Genomic DNA, 26,982 nt, shown 5'->3' with positions numbered 1-26,982 from the left:
GGGGCGGGGGGAGTGAATCATCATACAGTGAGTGTGAAATGTATAAGGATAATTAGTGGGTTGATGGAATATAGAGACAAAAAGATACAGTAAGAGCCACTATTTTGGCATTACAAATGAATCTGAAAAGGGTGAAGATTTTCATTGTTTTGCGACTAGTATACCAAAATTGGCTCCTACATTCCACAGGCCCTGATAACATTCTGTTTCAGACCTTTCCTAGGGACATGGGCACTGTCTGTTGAATGTGTAAAATGGATGTTACAAAATAGATTTGTTCCTGCAAGGTAGCACAACAAAAATATAAATAAACCAAGAAATAAAATAGTATTTTTAAAGTTCTGGCTTAAGAGTGCAGAGGCAGGCCTAGCTTCCTCCTAACTTGCTCTATGACCTGGAGCGCCTTCTCTCCCTTTTCCAAGCCTAAGGTCCCATCCTTAAAAGGGGGTTAAACTCATTGATTTCAATTCAAACACCCTTGGAGACTCTTTTCCCTGTGTCCTTTCTAGGAGTAAATAAGGACATAAACAGCATCCACATATGACAGGAACTCTTGTATTTTGTAAAACAACTAAAATGAGGACCTAATTTGTAACATGAGTCATCGTTTCCCTAGGCTAGAGACTACCCACTCCTTCCAACTCATTCATTTGTTTAGTGTTTAGATTTTCATAATCAATGTTGTGATTACTGCTAAGTAACAGAACTACCCCGAAATGTAATGACTTGAAATAACCATTTCAATTTGCTCATGGCTTTGTGTGTCAGGAATCTGGGAAGGACTCGGGTGTGTAGCAGCCGGTCTCTCTCAAGCTGGAATGGTTTAGGGCTGGCAACCCCACTTTCAAGATAGTTCCCCCACTCACATGCCTGGCACACTGATGGGGGCAGCTGGCAGGCTCTGCTGGGTCTCTCCATGTGGTCCTCCAGCGTGGTGGTCTCAAAATAGACTTCTAACAGGACATCTGTTAGAAGAGACAGGAAGGGGGAGTTGTCAGTTTCTGAAGGCTGGGGCAGTGGCTCTTCTACCATATCCTATTGGTAAAGTTGCTACAGAGCCCATCTGCATTCAAGGGGAAGCAACATAGACACGACCCATTGGTGGGAAGAATGTAAAACAATCTGTGACATTCTAAATCTACCTCAAAGGGGGCTGCAATATTGATAGTTTTTATTTATTATTATTGGGCATAGTGACTCAATTAATCTTTCCAATAACTCTATGAGACAGAGATCTATATTACCTGAATTTCACAGAAGAGGAAACAAAGACATTAAGGTTAAACCACAGGCTCAAGCCCACTCAGTTGTAGGAGCCAGGTTTTGAAACCAGGCAGTGTGTGCATGGTAAATCAATGAATTAACTAGGCTCTTTCTTATCACAACTTCATGTAATCATTAACATCAGTAATGAAGCATATTGCAAGCACTATGCAAGAGTGTGGACTTTCTATATTTCAAATAAACACCCCTTCTCAGGTGTGGATAGTCCCAGCTGCCTTTTTGGTATGGGTTTATGGATCCAGAAGATGGTGCCTGTGGGTGAGTGAGGGGTTGAGCAAAGGCACCTTCTGCAGGAATCTTTGGTACCCTTAATTGAAATCTATTGGCCATAGATGAATGCGTTTATTTCTAGACTCTTAATTCTATTCCACTGATCTCTAGATATGTCTATCATTAAGCTAAAGCAAGTACCACATTGTCCTGATAACTGTAGCTTTGTTGTAAGTTTTGAAATTAGGAAGTGTGAGTCTTCTTTGTTCTTACTAAAATTGTTTTGGTATTATGAGTCCTTTGCCATCCCGTATGAATTTTAGGGTCAGCTTGCCAGTATCTGCCAAAAAGACAATGGAATTTTCACAGGGGTTGTATTCATGTGATAGATCAATTTAGGGAATGTTGCTATTCTAACATTAAGTCTTCCAATTCATGAATACAGGATGTCTTTCCGTTTATTTAGGTATTCTTTACTTTCTTTCAGTGAGGTTTTATATTTTTTGGGTACAACTCTTAAACCTCTTTTGTTAAATTTATTTCCAAGTATTCTTTACTTTTGTGGATGCTATTATAAATGGAATTTTCATTTCATTTTTGGATTGTTCATTGCCAAGTGTATAAAAATGCAATTGATTTTTAAAAATGTTTTATTTTTCTGAGAGGGCACGAGCAGGGGAGGGGCAGAGGTGGGGGACAGAAAATCTGAAACAGGCTCTGTGCTGACAGGGCAAGAGCAGCAAGCCTGATGTGGGGCTGAACACATGAACCACAAGATCATGACCTGAGCCAAAGTCAGACACTCAACTGACTGAGACACCCAGGTGCCCCAAACACAAGTGATTTTTGTATCCAGCAATCTTGCCAAATTTATCAGCAGTAACACTTTTTTGGTGGACTCCTTAGGACTTTCTATACACAAGATCATGTAACCTACAAATAGTTTAACTTCCTTTTCCATGTGGGTATCTTTTTTTTTCCTAATTGCTCTGGCCTGAACCTCTAGTCCAATGTTCAATACATATCATGAGAGTGGACATCTTGGTCTTGTTCCTGATCTTAGATGGTAAGTTTTCAGTTGTTCATCATGAAGTATGATATTGGCTGTGGGTTTTTCATAGATGCTCTTTATCAGGTTAAGTTTTCCCTATTCTTCTATTGTTACCATTGAGAAGTTGAATTTTTGTCAAATGATTTTTTCCATCAATAGAGACAATCTAGTGTCTCCTCACCTTTATTGTATTGATAATATATTATGTACTTCATTGACTTAGTTTTGTATGTTGAAACTACCTGGCATTCTTTGGATAAATCCCACTTGGTCAAGGTGTATAATAATTTCTTATGGATTGATGGATTCTATTTGATAGTATTTTGTGTGTGATTTTTACATCTGTATTCGTAAGAGATATCCCTGGTGTACAATGCTTTCTAGATAGTGATGGGTTCAGTTTGATAGGATTTTGTTAAGGATTTTTTACATCTATCATCAGAAAGGATATTGGTCCGTGGTGTTCTTTTCTTGTGATACTTTGGTTTGATTTGGTATCAGGTTAAAATCAACCACAAAGAGTGAGTTGGGAAGTGTTCCTTCCACTCCTTTAAGAAAAAAAAAGTTTTTGAAAGAAAGATTGGTAATTCTTTACATGTTTTGCAGAACTCACCACTGAAGTCTTCTGGTCCTAAGCTTCTCTTTTTGAAATATTTTATTACTAATTCGACGTCTTTACTTGCTATGGTCTACTCAGATTTTCTGTTATCTTCCTGAAACCGTTTTGATAATTTGTCTTTCTAAAAATGTGTCCATTTTGTCTAGGTTAGCAAATGTGTTGGTATGTAATAATTTGTGTTATTTATTCTTTTATAATTCTTTTTATTTTTATGAAGTCAGTAGAATGCCCCCTCTTCATTCCTGACTTCAGTGAGTATTTTTTTCTTCTTGGTCATTCTAACCACAGATTTATCAACTGTGTTGATCTTTTCAAAGGAACAATTTTGTTTTGTTGGTTTTTCTCTAATGTGTTTTGAATCTCTACTTCGTTTATTTCGGCTATAATATATTTATTATTTCCTTTCTTCTGCTTGCTTTGGGTTTAGTCTGCACTTCTTTTTTCTAGTTTTTTTTAAGGTCAAAGATTAGGTTACAGAATTGAGACCTTTCTTTCTTTTTACTGTTTACAGCTATATTTCCCTCTAAGCACTGCTTTCACTGCATCTCATAAGTTTTGGAATGTGGTACTTTTGTTTTCATTTATCTCAGATATTTTCTAATTTATTTCTTGACCCATTAGTTATTTAGGAGTACAGTCACTACCAGCCCTTTTGGTTGCTGTTTACATGGTTGTCTATTTTATCATCTTCTTACTTTCAACTTGTGTCACTGAATGTAAAGCGTGTCTCTTCTAGGCCGCGTATAATTGATGTCTTATATTCATTCTATTAATCTTTATCTTGTAATTATAGAGTTTAATCTACTTACATTTAATGTAATTACTGATAAGGTAAAATTTACATCTGCTGTTTGTTTTCTATCTGCCATATCTTTTTTATTTCTCTAGTCCTCCATTCCTGGCTTATTTTGTGTTAGATATTTTCTAGGGTACCATTTTAATTCTCATTGTCATTTCTTTTATATTTTATAGTTATTTTCTCAGTGTTTGTCCTGGGGATTACAATTAACACCTTAATTTGTATCAATCTAGTTCAGATTAATAAAACAAAATTTCAATGCTATGCAAAATCTTTTCTCCTATGTAGCTCTATTTCCTGTACCTTTGTGCAGTCATAAATTATTTTTATGCACACATGGTCCTTATCAACGTAATTTGTAATTGCAGCTTTATGCAGCTTTTATTTTTTATTTATTTTTAAATATTTATTTCTGAGAGAGAGAAAGAGCACAAGCAGGGGAGGGGCGAAGAGAGAGAGGGAGACACAGAATCTGAAACAGGCTCCAGGCTCCGAGCTGTCAGCACAGAGCCCAACGTGCGGCTCGAACCCACAAACCATGAGATCATGACCTGAGTTAAAGTCAGATGCTTAACCGACTGAGCCACCCAGGCACCCCATGCAGCTGTCTTTTAAATCAGACAGGAGTAAAAAAGAGTTACAGAAATACATTTACATATTGTCCTTTAAATTTACTTTGCTGTTACCTTTACTGCTGCTCTTTATTTCTTCATGTGCATTTGAGTTATTGTCTAATGTTCTCTTGTCAGTCTGAAGGACTCCCTTTAGTATTTCTTGTAGGGCAGGTCTGCTAGTGACAAGTTCTCTCAGTTTTGGTTATTCTGAGAATGTCTTAATTTGTCCTTCATTTTTGAAGGGTAATTATCCTGGATAAAGTATTCTTGATTGATATCATTTTTCTTTCAACACCTTGAATAGGTCAAATCTACTACCTTCTGATCTCCACTGGACTCTGATGAGAAACTAGCTGTCAATTTTATTTAGGATTCCTTGTACATGGTGATAGTTGTTTCTTTCTGCTTTGAAGGTTCTTTTTTGTCTTTTGATAGTTTGCTTATAACGTGCGTACATTAGATCTCTTTGAATTTATTCTACTTGGTGTTGAACTTTTTTTTTTTTTTTAAAGATTTTATTTATTTAGAGTGTGTGTGTGAGCAGGGGAGGAGGAGGGGAAGAGGAAGAGGGAGACAGAGAATCTTAAGCAGGCTCCATGCCCAGTGTAGGGCCGACATGGGGTTCAACCTCACAACCATGAGATCATGACCTGAGCTGAAATCAACAGTTGGAAGCTTAAATGACTGATCCACCCAGTCACCCTGGTGTTGAGGGTTTTTTTGTTTGTTTTGTTTTTGGTTTTGAAGTTTATTTATTTTGAGAGAGAGAGTGTGAGTGGCGAAGCGGCAGAGAGAGGGGAGAGAGATGGAGAGAATCTCAAGCAGGCTCCATGCTCAACATGGAGCCCGATGCGGGGCTGGATCCCATGAACCATGGGATCATGACCTGAGCTGAAATCAAGAGTCAGATGTTTAACTGAGTCACCCAGGCAGCCCCTGGTGTTGAGCTTTTTGAATTCGTACATTAACATTTTTCAAACTTGGTCAGTTTTCAGTCATAGGTCTTCAAATATTCTTTCTGTCCCCCTTTCTCTTCTCCTTCCAGGCTTTCCCTTATGTGTATGCTGGTATGTCTGATTATGTCACACAGGTCTCTCTGTGAGTCTCTCCCACCTCCAACACACATTCCTTAGGCTGGCTACTCACAATGGACATATTTTCAAGCTCACTGATTTTTTCTTCTGCCTACTGAAATCTAATATTGAGACCCTCTATTTCAGCTATTTATTGTACTTTCCAAATCAAAGATTTCCATTTGCTTTTTAAAATATAATTTCTAAATAATTTATTGATATCTTTATTTAGTGAGGCATTCAAAAATACTTTCATTTAATTTTTTAGACATGGCTTCCTTTAGCTCCTTGAACATAATTTAAGGTCTTTGTCTGGTAAGCCCTATATCCTTGAAGAAGGACAGTTTCTACTGATTGTTTTTCCTGTGTATGGGCCATACATAGCTTTTGTACGTATCAAAACCTTTTGTTGAAAATTAGACATTTTAAATAATATAACACAGTTCTGGAAATCAGATTCATCTCCCTCCCCAGATTTGCTGTCATTGCTACTTGTTACAGAATTCTGAATGAATAGAATAACAAATTCTGTAAAGTCTGCATATTTTGCCATGTGTGGTCAATGAAATTTTTTTACTCAGCTTAGCAGCTGGCTAATGATTAGACATTTCCTCAAACCCCCGTAACAACAACAACAATAACCACAACAACATAAAATGTCCCAGTTTTTGACAAGGGGCTGTGTGTGTATGTGTTAAGGTATGCCTTCCTAACAGCCTAGCAGTTGAAGACTAGCTTCCACTTGTTTGTACAGCCTCAAAATTAGCCACAGGTGAGAGCTTAGGGTGGCCTTAGGTCTTTCACAGGTGGCAACAGCCCCGTGTGTGCATATAACATTGTAGATTCCTAGAACTATGTAAGAGCTTTTCAAAGCTCCTGTGGATATCGATTCCCTCGGCTTTTCCTTTTCAACTCTTTGGTTAGTCTATTTGCTTGACTCAGCTCTTATCAATCACCTAAGGCAAGTGCAACATTAATAGTCTTGCCTATAAATGTTTTTAACAAACACCCCTCCAATGAGAGTACTTTTTACACTGGGTCCACTCTGAGTTAGTTCACCTACAGACAGCCTTATAAATGAGGTATTCCAGGAAACCATCAGGCAGGCCAAACAATGGCATCTCTTTGGGAATGAGGCTTCGAAAGAGCTCTAGCTTTGTTTTGTTCTCTCTGGTGACTAATAGATTGCATTGGGAATGTGGACTGTTAACCATCTGCTACTGCAGAGCTGGAATGAGGAATGGCATTAGAGCAAGTTAAAATGTCACAACGGTCACTGTTCTTACAGGTCCTTCCTCTGCCATTTTCACTGACATCAGTTAGTAAAAGCTATTTGACCACTTACTGTCTAATCCTATTAGTTGCCTAACTGCAGGCAATTGACAGACTTCTTCCCATGCCTACACATTTATTGCTACCTAGAGGTGGACTGAGACAAATGCCTTCAACAGAATCTCCTATCCCTTGATTTCTCCTCATTCACATTTTCTCAGATTTTAGCATTTCTTACCATGAATATCAGAACCACAAGCTACTTTTCTCTCCTGTGTGCTGGGTCCTGTCATCTTTGTGGCAGACATAAGGGCTCAAAAGCAGGTTATACAAGAAGCAGGTCATGTAAAAAACTTACCTATCAACATAAAAAATGCACTTTGATTATTTCTACTAGGTCTGAGACAGTGTTACTCATAGCACCCGCTATTATTTTGGGTACCAGAAATGAACTTCCCATTTTGGTGGTGGGGGGGGGTTGGCCAACTATTACATTAGCATAGAGTTCAAGTTTGAGAGCTTAGTGCTAACCTGTCCAACCTTAAGCATTGTGCCATCTTCATTTTTAGTTGGAAGGTCAAGCAAGTTACATGCCATGGACTGGGGAAGGTTGACCCAGCAGGCATCCAAGAAACACTTTCAATCAACCCAGATCAAATGATAATCGATCCCTAGGTTGACCTATGACATGCTTTTGGGTCAGTTAGCCTCAGCAGAATCCCCTGGTTTACTTTTGTGGATTAGCTCACCCTCTCAATCTATCCTTTCCTGCTTTTATTATTTTGTTACTTCAACATTCTTCCACTTTCTCAGCAAAATCTGTGTCTCACATCAGAACTTTTGTGTAATCCCCTGGTGCACAAATGGCAAAGCATTCTTTATCCTCAAGGACCTCTCCCTCCTATCCAGTTATTCTCACAAATCCTTCTTTACAAAGTAATCACGTTGTCATCTTTCTTGTCTGTCTCCCCAACTAAAACATGAGCTTCTTGATGGCAGTGACCTCACCAGGTTTATTATTGTATCCCTGGTACTGCTCCAGTATTTAAACAGTATTTGTCACAGTCTATGTACTTAAGAAGTGTTTGCTAAAGGGCTAAATAGGCCTTAAAAGTAAAAATGTGGGGCGCCTCGGTGGCTCAGTCGGTTCAATGTCTGACTTTGGCTCAGGTCATGATCTCACTGTTCGTGAGTTTGAGCCCCACGTCGGGCTCTGTCCTGACAAGCTCAGAGCCTGGAGCCTGCTTCGGATTCTGTGTCTCCCCCTCTCTCTGCCCCTCCCCCATTCATACTCTGTCTCTCTCAAAAATAAAATATTAAAAAAAAAGTGAAAATGCAGTTTTTCTTAAAGTTTAGAGAAGGGTAAAGAAAAGAAAATATTTTAAGATTAAACTACTGGCTTTTCTAATTAAGGAAATAGCACTTGAGCCTGTATTTCAGTCCTAATTTAAGAGAGAAGACCACTAAAAATCTTAAGTGCAAGAGAGTAAAATAACCATAAAGAAATGAGAACACAAAAAAGAAAAATGAAGTGGAGAAATGGAGACTTACACAAGTGCTGGAGAGGGTGAGATGGAAAAATGATCTAGATAGAGTGGAGCACTTTATACACTAGTTTTTTTTTTTTTTTGTTTTTTGTTTTTTTTTTTGCCTTAAAAGTAAGTCACTTAGCCAAGCTTTACTTTCTATCTTCCATTAGACTGGGCTCTGGTTTGAAAGGGATGGTCACAGTTAAGATCCAAAAGGGGACTGGTACTGCATTCTTCTGGAGTTTTAGGTAGGCAAAGAGTTGACTTCTCCACCTCTGGAAAAGGACAAATCCAACACCTAACCGATCAGTTCTGCACTGTCAAAAACTTTACAATTCAAAATAAAGTTTTGCTACCCAGTTTTATATCTGAACCACCTACACCACCAGAAGGGGGACCACAAGAAAGGAAGGAGCCAGAAAACAAGACTACCAAGAATGCCCATGGACAAATTGCAAACAATGACAGACTGGTTGACTCATCATTTCAGGGCTAAGTGAATTGTGGGAACTGAACTCAAACTATCCCTCCCCAGTGGGCAGAGCCAAATGGCCCCATCCCACTGAGGCTGGAGTTGGCCATATGACTTGCTCTGGCCAGTGGAGTATTAGCACATGTGACGCATGCAGAAGCATAAACTGTGTTTGTGTGATTAGGCTTGCCTTGGTTGTGCTTTTGTCGTCATCACTGAGAACTTCTGGACAACTTCTGCAGTCTAGTCCAAGTCCGAAGAACACAGATGGAGCAGACCCGAGCTCAACTCATGGCAAGTAGTCAAGCTCAGCCAGATCTCCAGCTTGAAGCAGTCACCCAGCCAAGCCTGTCAGCCAACCTGCAAAAGCATGAGTGAGAACGATTATTTTAAGTTGAGCAGATTTGGGGCAGCAATAGCAACTGAAACCTAAGTACGTATCATTCTCTTAGACTCATCGCAAGGGCAAATCTTGTTCCCTTTTCCTTCACTGCAACATGCCCAGAACCTAGCAGTTTCTGTACAGAGCAGATGTTCAAAAAACATCTGTTGTGGTCACATTTATGTTTCTTCTAAAACTGGGGACGGAGGAGAATAACACTGAAAGGCACTTACATAATTGAGTTGTCAGGAATGTGGTCCAACTTGAAAATCACCAATTTCAGCAAAGACCAGAAAGCATGTTAGAGATCATTAGTTGGATAAGAGCACAGACAATGGAAATGACTGCTGGGATTTAAATTTAGGCTTCAGGAATTACTGGCCAGGCAATTCTGGGGAAAAGTCACTTCACCTCTCTGCCTCATTCCTCACCTGTTAAATGGTACTATTAATAGTACCTACCTCATAGGATAGTTCGTGGATTAAGAGATGTACTTCAGTTTCTTACAACCTCGCCTTGTACATGACAAACACTGTACAGGCATTTTGACTTATCATTACCAGCATAAGATGATTTTGAGGAAGGTTATTAAAGTCCTTTTTGCCTGCTCCTCCAGTCACCTATTTATATCTATTTGTTCTCACTTTTGTAGCTCACCTCCGTGCATGTGTGTAATTAGCTCTTTTGTAGATCTGCACGGTCTTTTTGTGCTCTGGAGTGCTAAGTGCTAACACCTATTCCATCCTCTCCCTTTCACCAGCCATTTTACAAACTACTGATTTTGCTCTTCTCACCTAGGCTAATATTTGCCCCTCTCCACCTGCCCAAAATATAGCTGTTCCTCCATGTCCAGTCTCAAGGTCATCTCTCCCAGAAAGCCTGTTTTGATCTTCCTTTTGTTCTCTGACCTCCCCTAGCAGTTCATCTCAATTATACTTTTGTCCTTTCTATTTTCAGGTATATGTCTTTCCATGATGAGATGAGAACTCCTAGAGGATACCACCATGCCTTCTAGGTTCACTTTCTGCCCATCCCCACCCTCAAGTATATGGCAGGCAAGCAATAAATATTTGTTGAGTGAATATTTGAAAAACCCCATTAGGCTCATCTAAATTCTAAAACAGCTTTTGTGAGAAGTCAAGTTTTTAAAGAAGGGTAAAAACTAGTCAGAATACTAATTAGCCATTAAAAGATAAAGAAGTTTGAAAAAAAAAAGTTTGCATGTAAAAATGAAAGACACTTGATTTATTGCATTAAAAAACTTTATTTCATTTAAAAGGTCCAATATAAGCCAAATTAAACCCCAAATTGACAGCTACACTTAGAGATCTCCTGAACTAAATGGCACTGTTTGAGATGAGTGTCTTGTTAAAGGAAGTCATTTGCTATTACCACCATTTCCCCCAAAGTAGTTCTAGAGCAGAAGCTGGTTTTACTATAATACACATCAGATATTTCAGATGTCATCTTCCATGCAGAAGTTAAAAAAGCAAACAGGCTCTTCTATTCTGTATGAGGATAAAAACCACTTCAGAGCAGGGCCTGAATGCTTTTAACATACAAGGTGTAACTGTAAAGGAACTTACTGTGGCCCTGTGTTCATTCACTGAAGCTGTCCATGTATGTACTCCAACCATACTAGTGTTGCTCAAATCCTATTTGGACCAGTAGCTTGGGATTTCCCCTCATTAGGTTCAGACCATAGAAATGGCTGATCAGTTGGGGACAGACTATCACAAAATGCGATCACAAAGCAAGGAAACAGATTTCCTAGTGGGCAAGCAATTGAAATAACCACCTCACAAACAATTTCAGCAGTGGCATCATTTACATAAAGTGATGCAAGATCTAAGTTTTGGTGTGTGTGAGGAGAAATTAAAAACAGCTTGTTACTTTATAGCTACACCTTGGATTTCATTAGATGGGTAAATCTAACTGTGTTTAATGAGTCCTTCTGGAAATCACTTCAGCAGGTAAGTCAAACAGCCTGTAAAAGAGAAGACATGGCAGAGGGCGTAAGATTCATCCTTCCAACGTTCTCAGCGTTCTCTTGGAGGACAGACCCGGGCACAAGGACAGAAGTTACCGGGAGGGAGGCTTCAACTCCATCTAAGGAAGACCTTTCTAACAGTTAGAGCTGCTCAACAACTGAATGGACTGCTTGGTGAGGTAGAGTCACTGGAAGTGTTCAAGGTGGAAAGATCACCCTTGTAGAAGGGACTCCTGCATTTTGTTAAGAGGTTAGACTGGATGAACCTCAGGTCTCTTTCAATTCTGAGATTCTAGAAAATTCCCTCAGGGAATTCAGAAGAGAATTCCTAAAAGGAAAGAGAAAGCACACATATGTATACTTTTAGAATCCTCTTGAGTTTTTTTTCATTTTTTTCAAAAGGTACAATAGAAAATGTAGTCCACTGTCTTTAAAATGCATATTCACCTTCCTACCACTAACAATTAGGAAGGGTCCATTATGACTTCTTTATATTATAAAGAAAAGATGGAGGATTACATTTATAATTTCTGTAAATATTTTAGAAAAAAAATGCTTAAAATCTAGTAGTCAATGCCCTAGAAACTTTATAGATTTTTAGGTAATATGCACAGATACAAATACATTATTCATTAAATACAACTCACATCTGTGTTTTATTATACTCTAAAATATACAGGTATCTTGATGTACTGAAAGAGTGCAAGTAAATACAGTATTCAAGCAGTCACTATTTCTATGTACATGCTCATTAATTCTTCAAAAACCCCACAAAATTATCAAATAGATCAAAATACTGTTCTGTGTTTTCACACTTTATATTCAGAAAAACCAGCTGATAATTTACAATGCCATAAAGTTTCCAGTTGCACAATACAAAAAGGATAAAATGAAATTGGGTATCATTCTGTGAAAATTTATGGAACTTCACCCAGATCTGTAACACCCCCTACATACGTGAAATCATTCTTACTGGGAAAGTGACAGTTACAGTAAAAGCAGAACCATATAAATGGTTATTTAAAAACCTAAACATCAGCCTTTCTGTTATTTGAAAGGCAGTCTTCCATTTCGGCAGGCAACTGCTTCCTTCCCCAAGTAGTAGCATGTTTAAATCTGAATAGGACCCAATACAGAAATGCCTTCCAAGAGACCCGATGATGTTAACGTATCAATAACAAGGGATTTTCTTTTGATTATTCACCAAACAGTGAAAACAAAAATCCCCCAATCCATTGTGGAGGCACAAAAGTAACATAAGAGACAAAGCTGTACCATCCAAAGTAGTGAGGTTGAAAACTCCATTTCCCAGGACCATATAGCTGCAATAGGGTGAAAATAATCTACTTTTTTGATTTCACGAAATTTTCTTCTTCTAAGAAATTCTTTACATTTTGAAACAAAAATAGTTCAATTTTAAACCTAAACCATTCAAAAGTGGGCAACAACAGCCCGACTCCAATCTATCGCATGTCAACATCACCAGTATTTTCACCCTGACTGCACTCAGTCAGCTGGTTTTTAATTCTAATATTATAAAAGTTGGAATTTTTAAATTTTTATGTAAAAGAAAAAATGTAAAAATACATCTGCTTTCTCTCATGGTTTAATACAGTATTCGAAGGCTTTCAGATGTTTTCTTAAAAAAAAAAAATCAACGTTTAAAACCAAATCTCAGCTTCATTTTCAGAAATATTAAAGTTTGGTTTAGATAATGTCTCATTTCACCTATTCCAGTTTCCACAAAATGGCATTCTATTAAAAAACTTTTAAGTTACTTGGTCCTTTGGCAATTTGCTGTGCACATAATGCCTACTATACCAAACTTTTATTGCCCTTAAATTTAGTTGTAGTTTTATTGGTAAATTTTTAATCTAGTGTCCTTATCTCTTCTTTTAGAATAGTGTTGCTTGTGTAAGCAGATTAGGGTGCACAGTGTCCCAAATTATTCCTGGCACTGCAAAACCAAATTAAACAACTCCACAAAGTAACTTGACATCAAAGTGTTTTTCTCTGGTCAAGTCTATTTCAAGATTCTAGAAGTTCCTTTTGCAAAACTTGCCTTTAAAACTCTTCTTCCTAATGTATCACATTTCTCATACTTGCTCACTCTGTGATCTCTCCTTTTAGGTTGAATTTGTACGTGAATAAGAAAGTGCCTTTTTCCTGAAAAAGCACAATCTGAAGCGTTAGCGTCAGAACTCCTCACTTAGACCTCTGGCTCAGCCTCTTAGTAGGTCTCGGAATCAGAGTCATTGAGCTCGTCCACATCGGTGTATAAGTACTCCTGTTCCCCGCCAATGTTGTTGAAACTGCAATAGGAGCTAGGTTCATTCCTCATGATGGGCAAGGCTTCAAAGCTGACTGTTTTTGAGGTGTTGGTATAACGGTTAATGGCATTGAATGTCAGGGATGATAAAGGGCTACTTGATGAGACAGGCATCATGGTGGCCAAAATGAGAGCCAGGCAATCAGCCACATCCTTATTGGGAGCACAGGCCAAAGCTGGGGTATAGCCTAGAATTAAAGATAAAATTTAAATAATTAGACATCCTGAGACCCACTGCATGGATATAAGGAAATAAGCTCAAATGGCCTTCAATTTCAGACATGTTTTAAATTACCTGGTTTATAATGAACTGTTTAGTTAAAACGATTTAGAAAATTTCCACTCAGTAGAAAAGAGAAAAGTCATAGAAATCTAGTATGAGAGGAGACCTTAGTTACGTTATAGAAGAGGAAAGAAACTGAGGCCCGGAGATGGTGATTGCTTCAAGATCCCAAAACTTAAACCATATCCACCTGAGTTCACAGAAGATACTGAGCTAGAATTTAAAAACAAAAACAAAAACAAAAACACCTAAGACTGATAAAGCTTCCTTCAGAATGCCAGAAGAATCTTAATCATTAATTTATAGTTACTTAAGAGTTTACATGCTGAGAAACCTAAAAGTGTACACATTCATGAATGAGGCACTGAGCAGGCGCCCAAAGATGGGTATTGAATGAAAGACAGTTGGCTATCGATCAACTTTTTGGTAAACTTTATTATTATTATCTTTAATGTATTTATTTTGAGAGAAAGAGAGAGAAAATCCCAAGCAGACCCTATGCTGTCAGTGTGGAGACCTACCTAGGGCTTGAACCCATGAACTGAGATCATGACCTAAGTCAAAACCGAGAGTTGGATGCTTAGCTGACTGAGCTAACCAGGCGCCCCAAAACAGGTAAACTTTAAAAACTCCTAAGCCAAAACAAATGTTTTGCTTTCAACTGTTTCTTTCGTTAGAAGACTGACTAAGCTTAGCCTTCAGGCACTGCAAAGTATCAACAAACTGAGTAAGTAAACATTTGGTACCCCGGCTGGTACAAGACCCTGAGGATGAAGTGAAAGAGAAGATGGGGAGAGCACACAATACGATGCTCAGTTTAGATCACCCCATATGAAACTTTAGCAGCAAATGTCTTAAAGTTTTAATATACAGCTTCATTTTTGTTGCACATTTGGACACAGTTTTCCCTATTACTATATACACTCATGTTTTAGCTTTCACACTCATATATGTACAAGCCGACCCTTGAACAATGTGGTGGGAAGCTAGGGGCATTGACCCCTGCATAGTTCAAAATCTGTAACTTTTTAAAAAAATTTTGAGAGAGAGCAAGAACACGAGGGAGGGGAAGAGAGAGGGAGAGAGAGAATTCCAAGCAGGCTCTGCGCTGTCAATGCAGAGCCTGACGTGGGGCTGGGAACTCATGAACTGTGAGATCATGATCTGAGCCAAAATCAAGAGTCGGACACTTAACCAACTGAGCCACCCATGTACCCCGAAAATTTGTGTGTAACTTTTGACATCCCAAAACGTAACTCTGAATAGTCTACTGTTGACTGGAAGCCTTACCAATAACACGTAACAGTTAATCAACACATATTTTGTATGTTATATTGTACTATAAACTGTATTCTTATAAGAAAGTAAGCTAGAGAAAAAAGTCCTAAGAAAATACATTTATAGTACTGTAAAAAAATCCATGTTATTAAATGACATGTGGTTCAAACCTATGTTGTTCAAGGGCCAGCTGTATATATTTTGTAAACTTGTATTTGTTTTTTATTTTTTTATTTTTTTTATTTAAAAAAAATTTTTTAACATTTATTCACTTTTGAGAGAGAGAGAGAGAGAGACAGAGCACAAGTGGGGGAGGGGCAGAAAGAGAGGGAGACGCAGGATGAGAAGCAGGCTCCAGGCTCTGAGCTGTCAGCACAGAGCCCAATACGGGGCTTGAACTCATGAGCTGTGAGATCATGACCTGAGCCGAAGTCGGACGCCTAACCGACTGAGCCACCCAGGCGCCCCTCGTATTTGCTTTTTAAACAGCTAAATGATTTATAAAAAAAACATTCATGTAACCACCATCCAGACTAAGAAAGAATATTCTCAGCATACCAGGAGACCCCATGTTCCTTACTAATCACTACCCTTTTTCTTTTTCACAGAGGTAACCACTATCCTGATTTGGTAATAAACACCTGATGTGGTAATAAACATGGCTATGCTTTCCTTTCTAGCTGTATTCATAAACACTATAGTTTAAACTTTTTTTGAACTTAATATAAATGGAATCACACAGTATATATTAGTTTATACCTTGATTCTTTTGCTTAACATTATGTCTGTGAGATTTATCCATGGCATTGTATATAGTATATACCATTTTCACTGTTATACATTCTACTATTGTGATTATACCATGGTTTAGTTATCCATTCTAACTACCGGCATTTGGTGGTTTCCAGATCTCCTATATATTTTTATCCATGCTGTATTAGCCTTCAGGAAAAAAAAGTTGTTTTTTCCCCTTCATAAATCTTCCCTTTGTCAAGGGCTGAAGGGAACAGCTGGTGCCCCTACAAGCTTGGCAGGAGTGACTGAAGCGTGTGCATTTTCAAATTAAAAAAAAAAAAAAAAAAATTTTTTTTTAAATACTTATTTATTTTTGAGAGAGACAGAGTGTGAGTGGGGGAGGGGCAGAGAGAGAGAAGGACACAGTATCCAAAGCAGGCTCCAGGCTCTGAGCTATCAGCACGGAGCCTGATGCGGGGCTTGAACTACAAACTATGAGATTATGACCTGAGTCAAAGTTGGAAGCTTAACTGACTAAGCCACCCAGGCACCCCACATGTGCATTTTTAAATTAAACCCTGTTTACTCAAAATGTGCAGGAGAGTGCTTCAATGCCCATACTTCTTTCAAGGGCTCTGCTGAAAGTCTGAAGGTACCTATTGTATTGTAGTCAGAGCGACCCATTAGATAGGCCATGATCCCTTGGATGAGTAGGGATTGGGGGAGAAGAGCATCTCAGGAGTGTTTTATAGCTGGAATATGATGAAAACCAGGCTCCTCTCATCTGCATGGAGTTGATATGGTCAGCTAAAGAGAAAAGTAAGAGAAGTAAACTGCCTGAGGACGAGGGTCTAATTTATCCCATGCAAGTATAAAACATTGCGCTTCCTCCAGAAAATCCATGGAAATATATTGCTATGACATATCAACTTTGGACCATGATTACTATTTCACATTGCAAAGTGTGTTAGAAGATGCCCAGGTGGTCACAGGTGACCTTCATTATTATGTTATATTATCCCCTGTATTTCTTTATAAGGAAAAAATATATATAAAATCTTCAAAATGATCAACAAAGATTTGAATGTTAGCTATTGATTCAGAGTCTCACAATGTGGCCAAACATATACGGTTAGCATTTTAGGCTCCTCATTTTAAACTATATATAGTAGCTATATTTCCAGAAATGTAATTTACTGATAATGAAAATTTATTTTAAAGCTATGTAAGTCTGGGGTGCCTGGGTGGCTCAGTCGGTTGAGCATCCGACTTCGGCTCAGGTCATGATCTCATGCCTTGTGGGTTCGTGCCCTGCATTGGGCTCTGTACTGACAGCTCAGAGCCTGGAGCCTGCTTCGGATTCTGTGTCCCTGTCTTGCTCTGCTCCTCTCCTGTTTGTGCTCTCTCTCTGTCTCTGTCTCTCTCAAGAATAAATTAACATAAAGAAAAAAAAAAGCTATGTAGGTCTGAATTTATAGGTGAGAGCATTCACTTCTTTGGATTTCACGACTACATACACTTATGATTCCCACATCTCTATGTCCAATCTAGATCTTTCTTTTGGGCTCCAGATCCCTATGTCCCATTATCCACTTGGGAGTCTAGCTCTAGCTCTTCCTCCTACTTTCTAATCTTAAACAACAGCACTTCCATCCACACAGCACTCGAAGGTAGGTGGTGTGAGACCTCTTCCCTCACACAGTCCCTGTGAGTCCCATCATAAGATCTCTAGAAACAGTTACATTTTTCATCTCCAGTGCTTCTACCATAATTCTGGTCACTACCTTATCTCAACTATAAATGTTAATTTGTTTTCCCATTCTAATCTAGCAGACTAACTGCTAATTTCCTAGTGCACAGATCCTTTTTGCACTTGATCTAAGAGACTCTGGTGTAACTCCAATAGTTAGTGTCTTCTGTTAGATTTTTAAACATGTCACTCTCTCCCTACTTTTTTTACTTGTCCTTTGGATTTTGGCTTATAAGTTGCTTTTTGGGGATGCCTTTCCTGATCCTGCAAGAGTCTAAAGATTCTCTTATGTATTTGCATTGCATTTTAAGTTTATTCCAAACGAACCACTTCCAGGGCACTCTAACAGCCTGTTTATACTCCATTCAAGGAAGTAGACGGTCTTATTCTACATTGTTATCTTCAGAATTGAGTACAGTGTCTGGCACAATCACTCACCCAACAAATGATCACTATATCCAGGCACTCACCTCAGCACTCAGAATATAACAATGAATGCAAATGATATAGATTCCCTGTCCCCATGGAGCTTATCTTATGTTCATTCTAGTGGGGAGACACACAGTCAACATAATAAAAAAGTCATATACAATATATTAGAAGATAAACTCTATGGAAAAAAGGAAGAGGAAAGAATAGAGCATGTTAACAAGGACTAAGCATGCTATGGTAGCTGTCTATAGCAGGTTGCAGTACAGATGGGGTTCAGGATAGGCTTCAATGAGAAGATAAAACTTGAGTAAAGATTTGAAACAGGTGAGGGACTTAGTCAAAGACTGAGTGGGGATAGAGTGTTCCAGGCAGAGAAAATAGCCAGAACAAAGATCACAATGCGTGTCCATTCCTGGTGTGCAGAGGGGCTGGCATGGCAGAATGGAGTGAGAGAAGGAAGAGCAGGAGATGAGGTCAGAGAGATAATATGGCCACGGACTAATCATGTAGGGCCTTGTAGATCATTATAAGTGAAGACTCTCACATATTTTAAAAGGATCCAGGCCAGGGTGGTAAGAATAGAAGAGAAAAAAGTGGGCCTTTTTTGGAGGTAGATCAATAGTATATGAAGGACACTACACTAGGTGAGAGAGAGAGAAGTCAAGGATGACTCCAGGTTTTTGTCCTGAGCATCTATAAGGATGAGAATTGTCATCGACTAAGATCAGGTGGCTGTGGGGAGAAGGGGCTTGGCAGGGAAAAGGAGAATCAGTTAACTTCTGAGCAGGTTAGGCTTGAGCTGTTTATTAGACATCCATACAGTACTGTCAATTAGGCAGCTGGATCTGCAAATGGATCATATCTCCGCAGAGATTGTGAGAGGTCTTGGCTACAGATACAAATCCAGAAATTCTCAGCATGTAGATAGTATCCAGAACCAAATGACTGGAGGTAGATAGGGAAAGGAAAAAGAACCAAGGACTGAGTCCTAGAGCCCTCCAATATTAAGAAATTGGGCACAAGAGGGAGAAACTTCACAAAAGAAATTGAGAAGGAGTAGCTAGTAACATATGACAAACCCCAAGGAAGTATGAAGTCCTGAAAGCCAAGTAAAGAAGAGTTTTAAGAAAAAAGTATATACCTGAAATTAACATTAATATTGCATGTTAGTTATGCCTCAATATAAAATAAAATAAAAAATTAAAAATTTTGGTTCCACTGAATCTGGTTATTTAATCCAACCATCAAAATACCAACCAAATTACAAACCCCTACCTGGTTATTAATTCAAGGAACCATGTATTTGTGGATGAAGGCAGACTGGGTTCACCTAAAGAAGGATACTATAATCTCCTTTTTTTTTTTTTTTTAACACTTATTTATTTTTGAGAGACAGTATGAGTGGGAGAGGGGCAGAGAGAGAGAGAGAGAGAGAGAGAGAGAGAGAGAGAAACAGAATCCGAAGCAGACTTCAGGCTCTGACCTGTCAGCACAGAGCCCAATGTGGGGCTCAAACCCACAAACCATGAGATCAAGACCTGAGCCAAAGTCAGACACTAAACTGAGCCACCCAGGCACCCCTGTAATCTCCCTCTTACCCTGACCTAAAGTAATCTGTACCTATTTATCCATGTAACTTTGTGTGCAGTATAAAGGGAAATATGGAGACTCTTTGGATTATTTGCCACAGACACTTGCTATGGCAGATTGCAACCTTCACATCCCCAGTTAGTCCCTTATTCCTGTCTATTTTTAATTCCCTATTAAAACCCTTATTCCTATAAAAAAAAAAAAAAGAAAAGAAAAGAAAAAGAGAAAGGCATAATCAGTTATGCCAAACTTTGATGTCACTGGTGATCTTGAGACAGTTTAGCGGTGTGGTAGTGGCAAAGGTCTGACCGGAGGGCCCATAGGAGAGAATGAAAGAGGAGAAGAAATGGGGCTAGCAGACAGCCAACACTTGAGTAATTCTGCTGCAAAGAGGAAGAGAAATATGGCAGTAGCTGCAGAAGTAAATTAAAGGAAGATTTTTTAAGATGAGGGAAATAATGTTTATATACTGATGGGAATAATCTAGGAAGACTCCTACAAAAGGTCCTTATTGCAGGACACAAAGTGAAGAATTGCTAAAGTGATAGTCTCAAGTAGGCAAAAGGGGATAGGATCTAATGAGTTAGTAGGAAGATTTACTTTAGGGCCTTGGTAAGTATTTGTTGACAGAACAAATTCTTTGAATACTAAGATGAACAAAGGTGGTAACACTAAACCAAAGTTAGTGAAATTCCGACGTTCATCTGTTAGACAGACTTTTCTTATTTTTCTTGCCCTTATTCCCTTTGCCACAAAGTACTATTCAATATTAATTTCAGCTGTTCTCTGTGACCAATAAAAAATATCCACATTTACTTTACTTCAAATATGGATCAAAAGATAAGAGCTTCTAGTAAAATACAGTTTAAGGAAAGAAAATACAGAACCTACTTACCATTTTCATCTACTGCAAGCACACTTGCTCCTTTCCCCAAAAGTTCCTGAACCACCATCGTTAGCCCATTTCGGGCAGCAACATGCAGAGGTCTAGAGGAAAAAATGTATATATGTACACACAAATAGGTACAAGGCCTTGCATGTGCATGCACGCACATTCTCCCTCTCTCTCTCTCTCTCTCTCTCAATCCTGGTTGTTGAGCAGCACTTTTGCGAAGTTATGATGACCCAGAGATACAAAATTGAGGCACCCAGTCCTAACAGCAATAAAGATGGTAATGGGAGACAAAAAATCAGCATGCAGAGTACACTGTCAAATCTTGCCAATGTGCATAAGCACAACACTGGGCCTCACCAGCAATTCACTTTTACCAATACCTCTTGTTTCCTTCTAAGACTCAATGTTTAAAAAGATTTTACTAACTAAACTGCATTCTTAAGTGGTTGTTTTGAGAAATGAAGTTGGCAAATGCATATAATAGAATATACAATAAAAGTCGTAAATTGCAATAGCACAAATTCCAATAGGCTTTGAAAGTAATTTACAGGTTCCATGACTAGTTTCTAGAACCTCAAGAGATATGGCTGATATGTGAATTGGAACCAGTATTATGAATCTTTTGTTGTTGTTGTTTGTTTTTACCAAGACTCAAAGTAGAACAGCAAACAGAAATTAGAAGAGAAACATGGGAGATGTATGTCTAAGACTTAAGCAGTCACTTGAAAGATGGCTGCTCACATTAAGAACTTGATTCTTTCTGAAATCTCTCTAGTTTACAGACACATGTAAAGCTTTTACCTCATTTACTGCTGGTGTCAAATAACATCATTCCGGTTCATTTCCACAAAACACACAGAATAGTATTACTTTTCTTCATAAAATTATGGGTAATCAGATCAAGAAAAAAAAAATCCACAGTATTTTCCATTATAAAGTTTCAGTCCACGGGGCGCCTGGGTGGCGCAGTCGGTTAAGCGTCCGACTTCAACCAGGTCACGATCTCACGGTCCGTGAGTTCGAGCCCCGCGTCGGGCTCTGGGCTGATGGCTCAGAGCCTGGAGCCTGTTTCCGATTCTGTGTCTCCCTCTCTCTCTGCCCCTCCCCTGTTCATGCTCTGTCTCTCTCTGTCTCAAAAATAAATAAACGTTGAAAAAAATAAAAATTAAAAAAAAAAAGTTTCAGTCCAAAAACTTTTAAAATAATAAGCCTTTTAATTGTGATGACTTTAGAAATGAATTTGTCAATTATAAAAATGATACTCTACTTTTTAGCTGCTTCTGTGACTGAGACTGATGCCAATAGTCCCATGTTAGAAAAAAATAACTATTAATCATTTTTATAATTCTAGGTCACAAGGTTTATACCAGACATGAAAATACTCACGTTTGCAAGGCTGCGTTGGTTGCATTGATGAGGTTTCTATCTGTTATCTTTTCCAGTATTAACAAGGCACTAGTTTCATGACCCTAAAATTATGGCAAATAACTCTTAAAAACTTAGGTATCATTAAAGATAAATTTACAAATACAGTAAACCTCAACTCTAGTCCATACAATATGTACATCACCATATAAATGCCATGAATTTTCTTGGCTAATTATGCCTTAAATATTTGTGTGGAGTAGGCTTAGGGCAGAGGACAAGAATATTTAAGATTGGAGAGATTAAAGGAAGATAATAATTACATTTAGGCTTATACTCCAAAACTTACTTGGCCCACTGGAGACTTTCATATATCAGGGTGACTAATACAATATTTTCTTTTTTTTCTCAAGAAATTTGATGTCAGTCATTACAGAGGTTAAAGAGGTTACAGATCATTACAGAGGTTCGATCTCTAGCTCTGTTCACTTTAGTGAAATGGAAAAATTTTAAATGCCATTGTTGATATTAACAATGAAAACATATCCTTAAAATGAGTACCTACCTTGCTGCAAGCCAAATGGAGGGCGGTGTTTTTACTGTTATCTTGTAAAGTCAGATCTGCACTAGCACTGCTAACCAGCATCTCTGGGAGGAAAATTGCATCAAATCTTATGTTTATGAATACATATTTGGATTACTAATAAACTCACTATAGAGAAAGATACAAAGCAAAAATACCCCTCTAGTGAAAGTTTAAGGACAAGAAAAATACTGTAATATACAATGTACACACTATATGGTCACATTACTGTCTAAGGCACAGACACAACAGCAACTAACTGTGAGAGTTTAGTGCCCTGGATTCATATTCTCCAGTAACTCTACAAAGTAGGCCCCTGTTATTTTTCTCAACTTTAAAAATTAAAAAATTGAGGCATAAGGTCATTTAATTGGCAGAGCTAGGACTCACATGCAGTCCATCTAACTCCAGAGTCAGTGTCTTAACCTCTATTCTATACTGCCTGAACAGTGGACTGTTCAGTCAGTAAGGGCAAATGAAAACATGGTGGCCCTAGATAAAAATGTGGGCTGAAAGCAGGTTAATAAAGGTTTAAATCTCAGGGGTGGGGAGAAAACTGGCAGATTCAATAGAATCAGAAGGTTTGAGATCCAAGTTTTCCATAAGTTAAACATACATAAGCAACATAGCATTATAATAATAAAAGCCTTAACCGCTTTCTTTACCAACTGTATTTGTCTGTCCATTTTCTGCGGCCATCATGAGAGGTGTTTTCCCAGAAGAGTCCACAGAATTGACTTGAGCATTATGGCTGAGCAGCAGCTGTAAACACTCTACGTGGTCTGTGAAGGCGGCCGCATGGAGAGGGGTTCTGTAATGCAAAGAAATGGGAAGACTTCACTAAATCTGTAGGTTGTATACTCTCGAAAAAATTATTCCTGAATTTATGATAAGCAATTTTCAAGGGTTTACATATTAGGCTATAAAATCATTGCGTGGATACAAATAGGTTTAATGGAGCTTACTAATTTCTAACAGAGGAATTTGTATTTCTAATAATGTAAAAGGCCCTTAATCTAATATAACATAAAACTGTTAAAAAAATTACATCATTAAAGAAATAAAGGAAATAAATCCTGACCCAGTATTGCCACCCATTGCAACCACTGGACTTTCCTTCAGTCTTTATTCCTATTTAGAAAGCTGCTAACTTTATTAACGATAACCTCTGGGTAATAAACATACCTTTAAAAAAAGGGAAATCTTTATATTTTAAAGTTTTAAAGAGGAAGACTGGCTAAAAATCATAATAAAAATAAGAAAGTCTTTTATAATGAGAACATAGTTAAGATTTTATAATTAATACTTGCAAATATAAAAATCAGCTTTTAGTTAATAAAGGGTTCTCTACAAATTCTTCCACACTAGTAGTTAAAATTTTTTCCTTTTGCAAATCAAACTACTTCCTACACAGTGGAGTTCCTACCTTCCTTTTGAATCTGTGGCGCTCACGATGCTGGCACCTAATGTATCGATTAACATTTCAGCAGCACCTTCGTTGTCATTTATCCTGTGTAAGGTAGCACAGTGGTCACTCACAGCGATGGTGCACTTCGTAAATAGTTAAGAACAAATGTGATTCATCTGCCTTTACTTACACGGCACAATGCAAAGGACTGAAAGCATTTCCCTCCATTTTCTGGAAAACTTCCTGTTCTAAAAGGAGTTCTACACATGTCTCATGACCTAAATAAGTAAATGAGAATTGGATATTAAAATCCAAAAAAGATACTGAAGTGCCCACATATACACCCACACATCCCTAACACAGATAAGAAAAAACTTTACATGGATTTAAAATAACCAGAGTTCAATGAATATGTTAAACATCACATTTCTAGGAGTTTGAAATCCAAAGCACAACCTCAAGACCTGAAATTCAGAAGCTTCTTATAATTTTATAGCAGTTTATTAACTGCTATAAGCAGTAATAAACTGACACAACAAATGTTTGTTTTATGGGGAAAAAAATTAGTCTCTATCTTTTTCATAGTAACTAGTTCCAGTCATTTTTAAAGTCATATTTCTATAGCATAATAGAACTTTAAAATTAACATATTTATACAGCATAATTAACTTCAAAATTTAAATATTTTCTGATTTTACTAATGAGCTAATGATAAAATCTCAAATGCTACAGAAGTGTCTGGAGGGAAAAGTACATGCCCCTATCCCTACCCCCAACTCCAGTTCCACTTTCTAGACTGTAACTACTATTATCTTAACAGTTCCAGAAAATTTCTAGGCATATACAACTACATGCACATAAACATGCACTTCTTTTTAAAACTTTTATGTAAATTTTTAATTCTGCAACTTGTTTTTCACTTAATAAATTGTATACATCCTTCCAAAGTAGCATATAAAGAAATTGTATTCTTCAATGTTTGGAAAAACTTCACAGTATTAAAGTCTATCATAAATGATCTAATTTCTAATTATGTATTTTGACTGCTGGTTTGTTTTTGTTATAGTACCAACAATACTGTAAATGAAACATTCCAGTACTTAAAAAAAAAAAAAAAAAAACCAACGCAAGTAATTTTGTAGGACAATTTCCTAGAAATGATATTGCTGGGCTGAAGGACAAGTATATGGATTACTGCTAGATTTCAGGCTCACACTTTTTAATAGCAACTTTGAAGACAAGGAAAAACACAAACCTCAGATTTTCTTTACCCAATTTTCAAAGCAGGGTTTTAGTTTTAAAATACCCCAACTGCTGTACTAATTGCTACCAATGAAAGGTTGCATCCTTTTTTATTTTAAAAAAATATTTATTTTTTTTATTAAAAAAAATTTTTTTAATATTTATTTTTGAGAGAAAGAGACAGAGCATGAGGGGGAGAGGGACAGAGAGAGGGAGACACAGAATCCAAAGCAGGCTCCAGGCTCCGAGCTGTCAGCACAGAGCCTGACACAGGGCTCAAACTCACGAACCGTGAGATCATGACCTGAGCTGAAGTCAGACGCCCAACCAACTGAGCCACCCAGGCGCCCCAAAATATTTTTTTTATTTTTAAGTAATCTCTACATCCAATGTGGGGCTCGAACTCACAACCCCAAGATCAAGAGTTGCATGCTCTACCAACTGAGCCAGCCAGGCACCCAAGATCTTCCTTTATCTTATAACTGTTTTTTACCAGGAAAAGTATGTTTTAGGAAATCTGTAGTTGTTCCATCTTCTGTCAGTTCTTTTCTCTAATCCAGGGATTCCCAACTGGAGCAATTTTGCCTTTCAGGAGACATTTAATCATGTCTAGAGACATTTTTGCTCACCACAACTGAGGATGGGGTAAAGGAGTGCATACAGTGGGAAAGAGGCTACGGATGCTGCTAATAAACACCTTCAATCCACACGTTAGTCCCTCACAACAAAGAGTTATCTGGCCCACAATGCCAATAATGCTGAGGTTGAGAAGGTTTTTATTTAATTTTAATTTTATTTAATTTAAATGTTTTACTTATTTTGAGAGAGAGAGAGAGAGAGAGAGAGAGAGCGCGAGCATGGGAGGGGCAGAGAGGAGGAGACAGAGAATCCCAAGCAGGCTCTCCACTGTCAGCCCAGAGCCTGACCTGGGGCTCAAACCCATGAATCGTGAGATCATGACCTGAGCTGAAACCAAGAGTGGGACACTTAACCCACTGAGCCACCCATAGGTGTCCCTATGTTTATTTTTGAGGGTGAGAGAGGGAGCATGAGTGGGGGAGGGGCAGAGAGTGAAGAAGAGAGAGAATCCCAAGCAGCAGTGCCTGCCACTGGGGGGGGATGTGTGTTGGGGGGGGGGAGGGATCGTAGGGGGCTCAGTATCAGGAACTGTGAGATTCTGACCTGAGTCGAAATCAAGAGTCAGATGCTTAACTGACTGAGCCACCCAGGCACCCAGAGAAGCCTTGCTTTCATTCTCTCCAAATGTCAACTCATTACCAAGAAGTAGCCATGGAAATTTGTCCATTATAGATTTAAGGGTTTCCTATTTTCCTAGATAGCAGTTCTCAAGGTGTGGGTCTGGGGAACCTTGGGGTACCACTGATAACTAGTGTTCTGAACTAGCCTGTAAAGAAATTTACCACTCTTCTAACTAAAATTCTTTTTTGTTTTGAAAAGAGGTTATTTTTTATAAAAATGTTATTTTATATTATAAAATATTTTTATAATGTGATTTATATTATAAATATGTTTTTTATAAAATGTTATTTATATTAACATTTGATGGATTACTTTAATAAATATTCTTACATTTCTGTTCTCATTTCCAATATAGTAAATATTAATAGCTTTAACTCCCAGGTCCTGAGACTGAAAGGTTTGAGAATCACTATCTGAGCAGACTGCATACTGCAAAGACAGAGTTCTGGGCTATGGATTATCTCCAGCAATCATATCAAGGTGAAAACTCATCACTTTGTGTCCTTGTTTATGGAAGGATGAGAAAACTGGTCTCTT

At 38.1% G+C, this 26,982-nt stretch overlaps 1 protein-coding gene and 1 long non-coding RNA gene across 10 annotated transcripts in view; one reads left to right on the top strand and one right to left on the bottom strand.

Moving 5' to 3' along the window:
* The first annotated feature begins 2,259 nt into the window (after window positions 1–2,259).
* On the top strand, window positions 2,260–10,663 carry LOC121033646 (uncharacterized). Of its 2 annotated transcripts, none has more exons than XR_005792039.1 (2): window positions 2,260–2,560; window positions 10,263–10,663. It is a non-coding gene; the product is annotated as an uncharacterized LOC121033646 (long non-coding RNA). The 2 variants fall into 2 exon arrangements; XR_005792040.1 differs by lacking the exon at window positions 2,260–2,560 and adding an exon at window positions 8,221–9,356.
* ANKRD28 (ankyrin repeat domain 28) overlaps window positions 10,554–26,982 on the bottom strand; it is a 200,057-nt gene continuing 183,628 nt past the window's right edge. For all 8 annotated transcript variants that reach the window (XM_040480133.1, XM_040480138.1, XM_040480134.1 and 5 more), the window contains 7 exons: window positions 24,134–24,221; window positions 23,962–24,045; window positions 23,201–23,346; window positions 22,518–22,600; window positions 21,974–22,056; window positions 20,588–20,679; window positions 10,554–13,812 (listed from right to left, as the gene is read on the bottom strand). In XM_040480133.1, the coding sequence (XP_040336067.1) occupies window positions 13,526–13,812; window positions 20,588–20,679; window positions 21,974–22,056; window positions 22,518–22,600; window positions 23,201–23,346; window positions 23,962–24,045; window positions 24,134–24,221 (863 nt within the window). In that variant the 3' untranslated portion in view covers window positions 10,554–13,525. The remainder of the gene's footprint in view (window positions 13,813–20,587; window positions 20,680–21,973; window positions 22,057–22,517; window positions 22,601–23,200; window positions 23,347–23,961; window positions 24,046–24,133; window positions 24,222–26,982) is intronic.

This window comes from Herpailurus yagouaroundi, unplaced genomic scaffold (assembly GCF_014898765.1).
Source record: "Herpailurus yagouaroundi ecotype Mexico unplaced genomic scaffold, PumYag 159, whole genome shotgun sequence".
Classification (NCBI taxonomy): Eukaryota; Metazoa; Chordata; class Mammalia; order Carnivora; family Felidae; genus Herpailurus; species Herpailurus yagouaroundi.
Note: the sequence above shows the minus strand (reverse complement) of the source record. Positions and strands in the feature narration are given on the sequence as shown.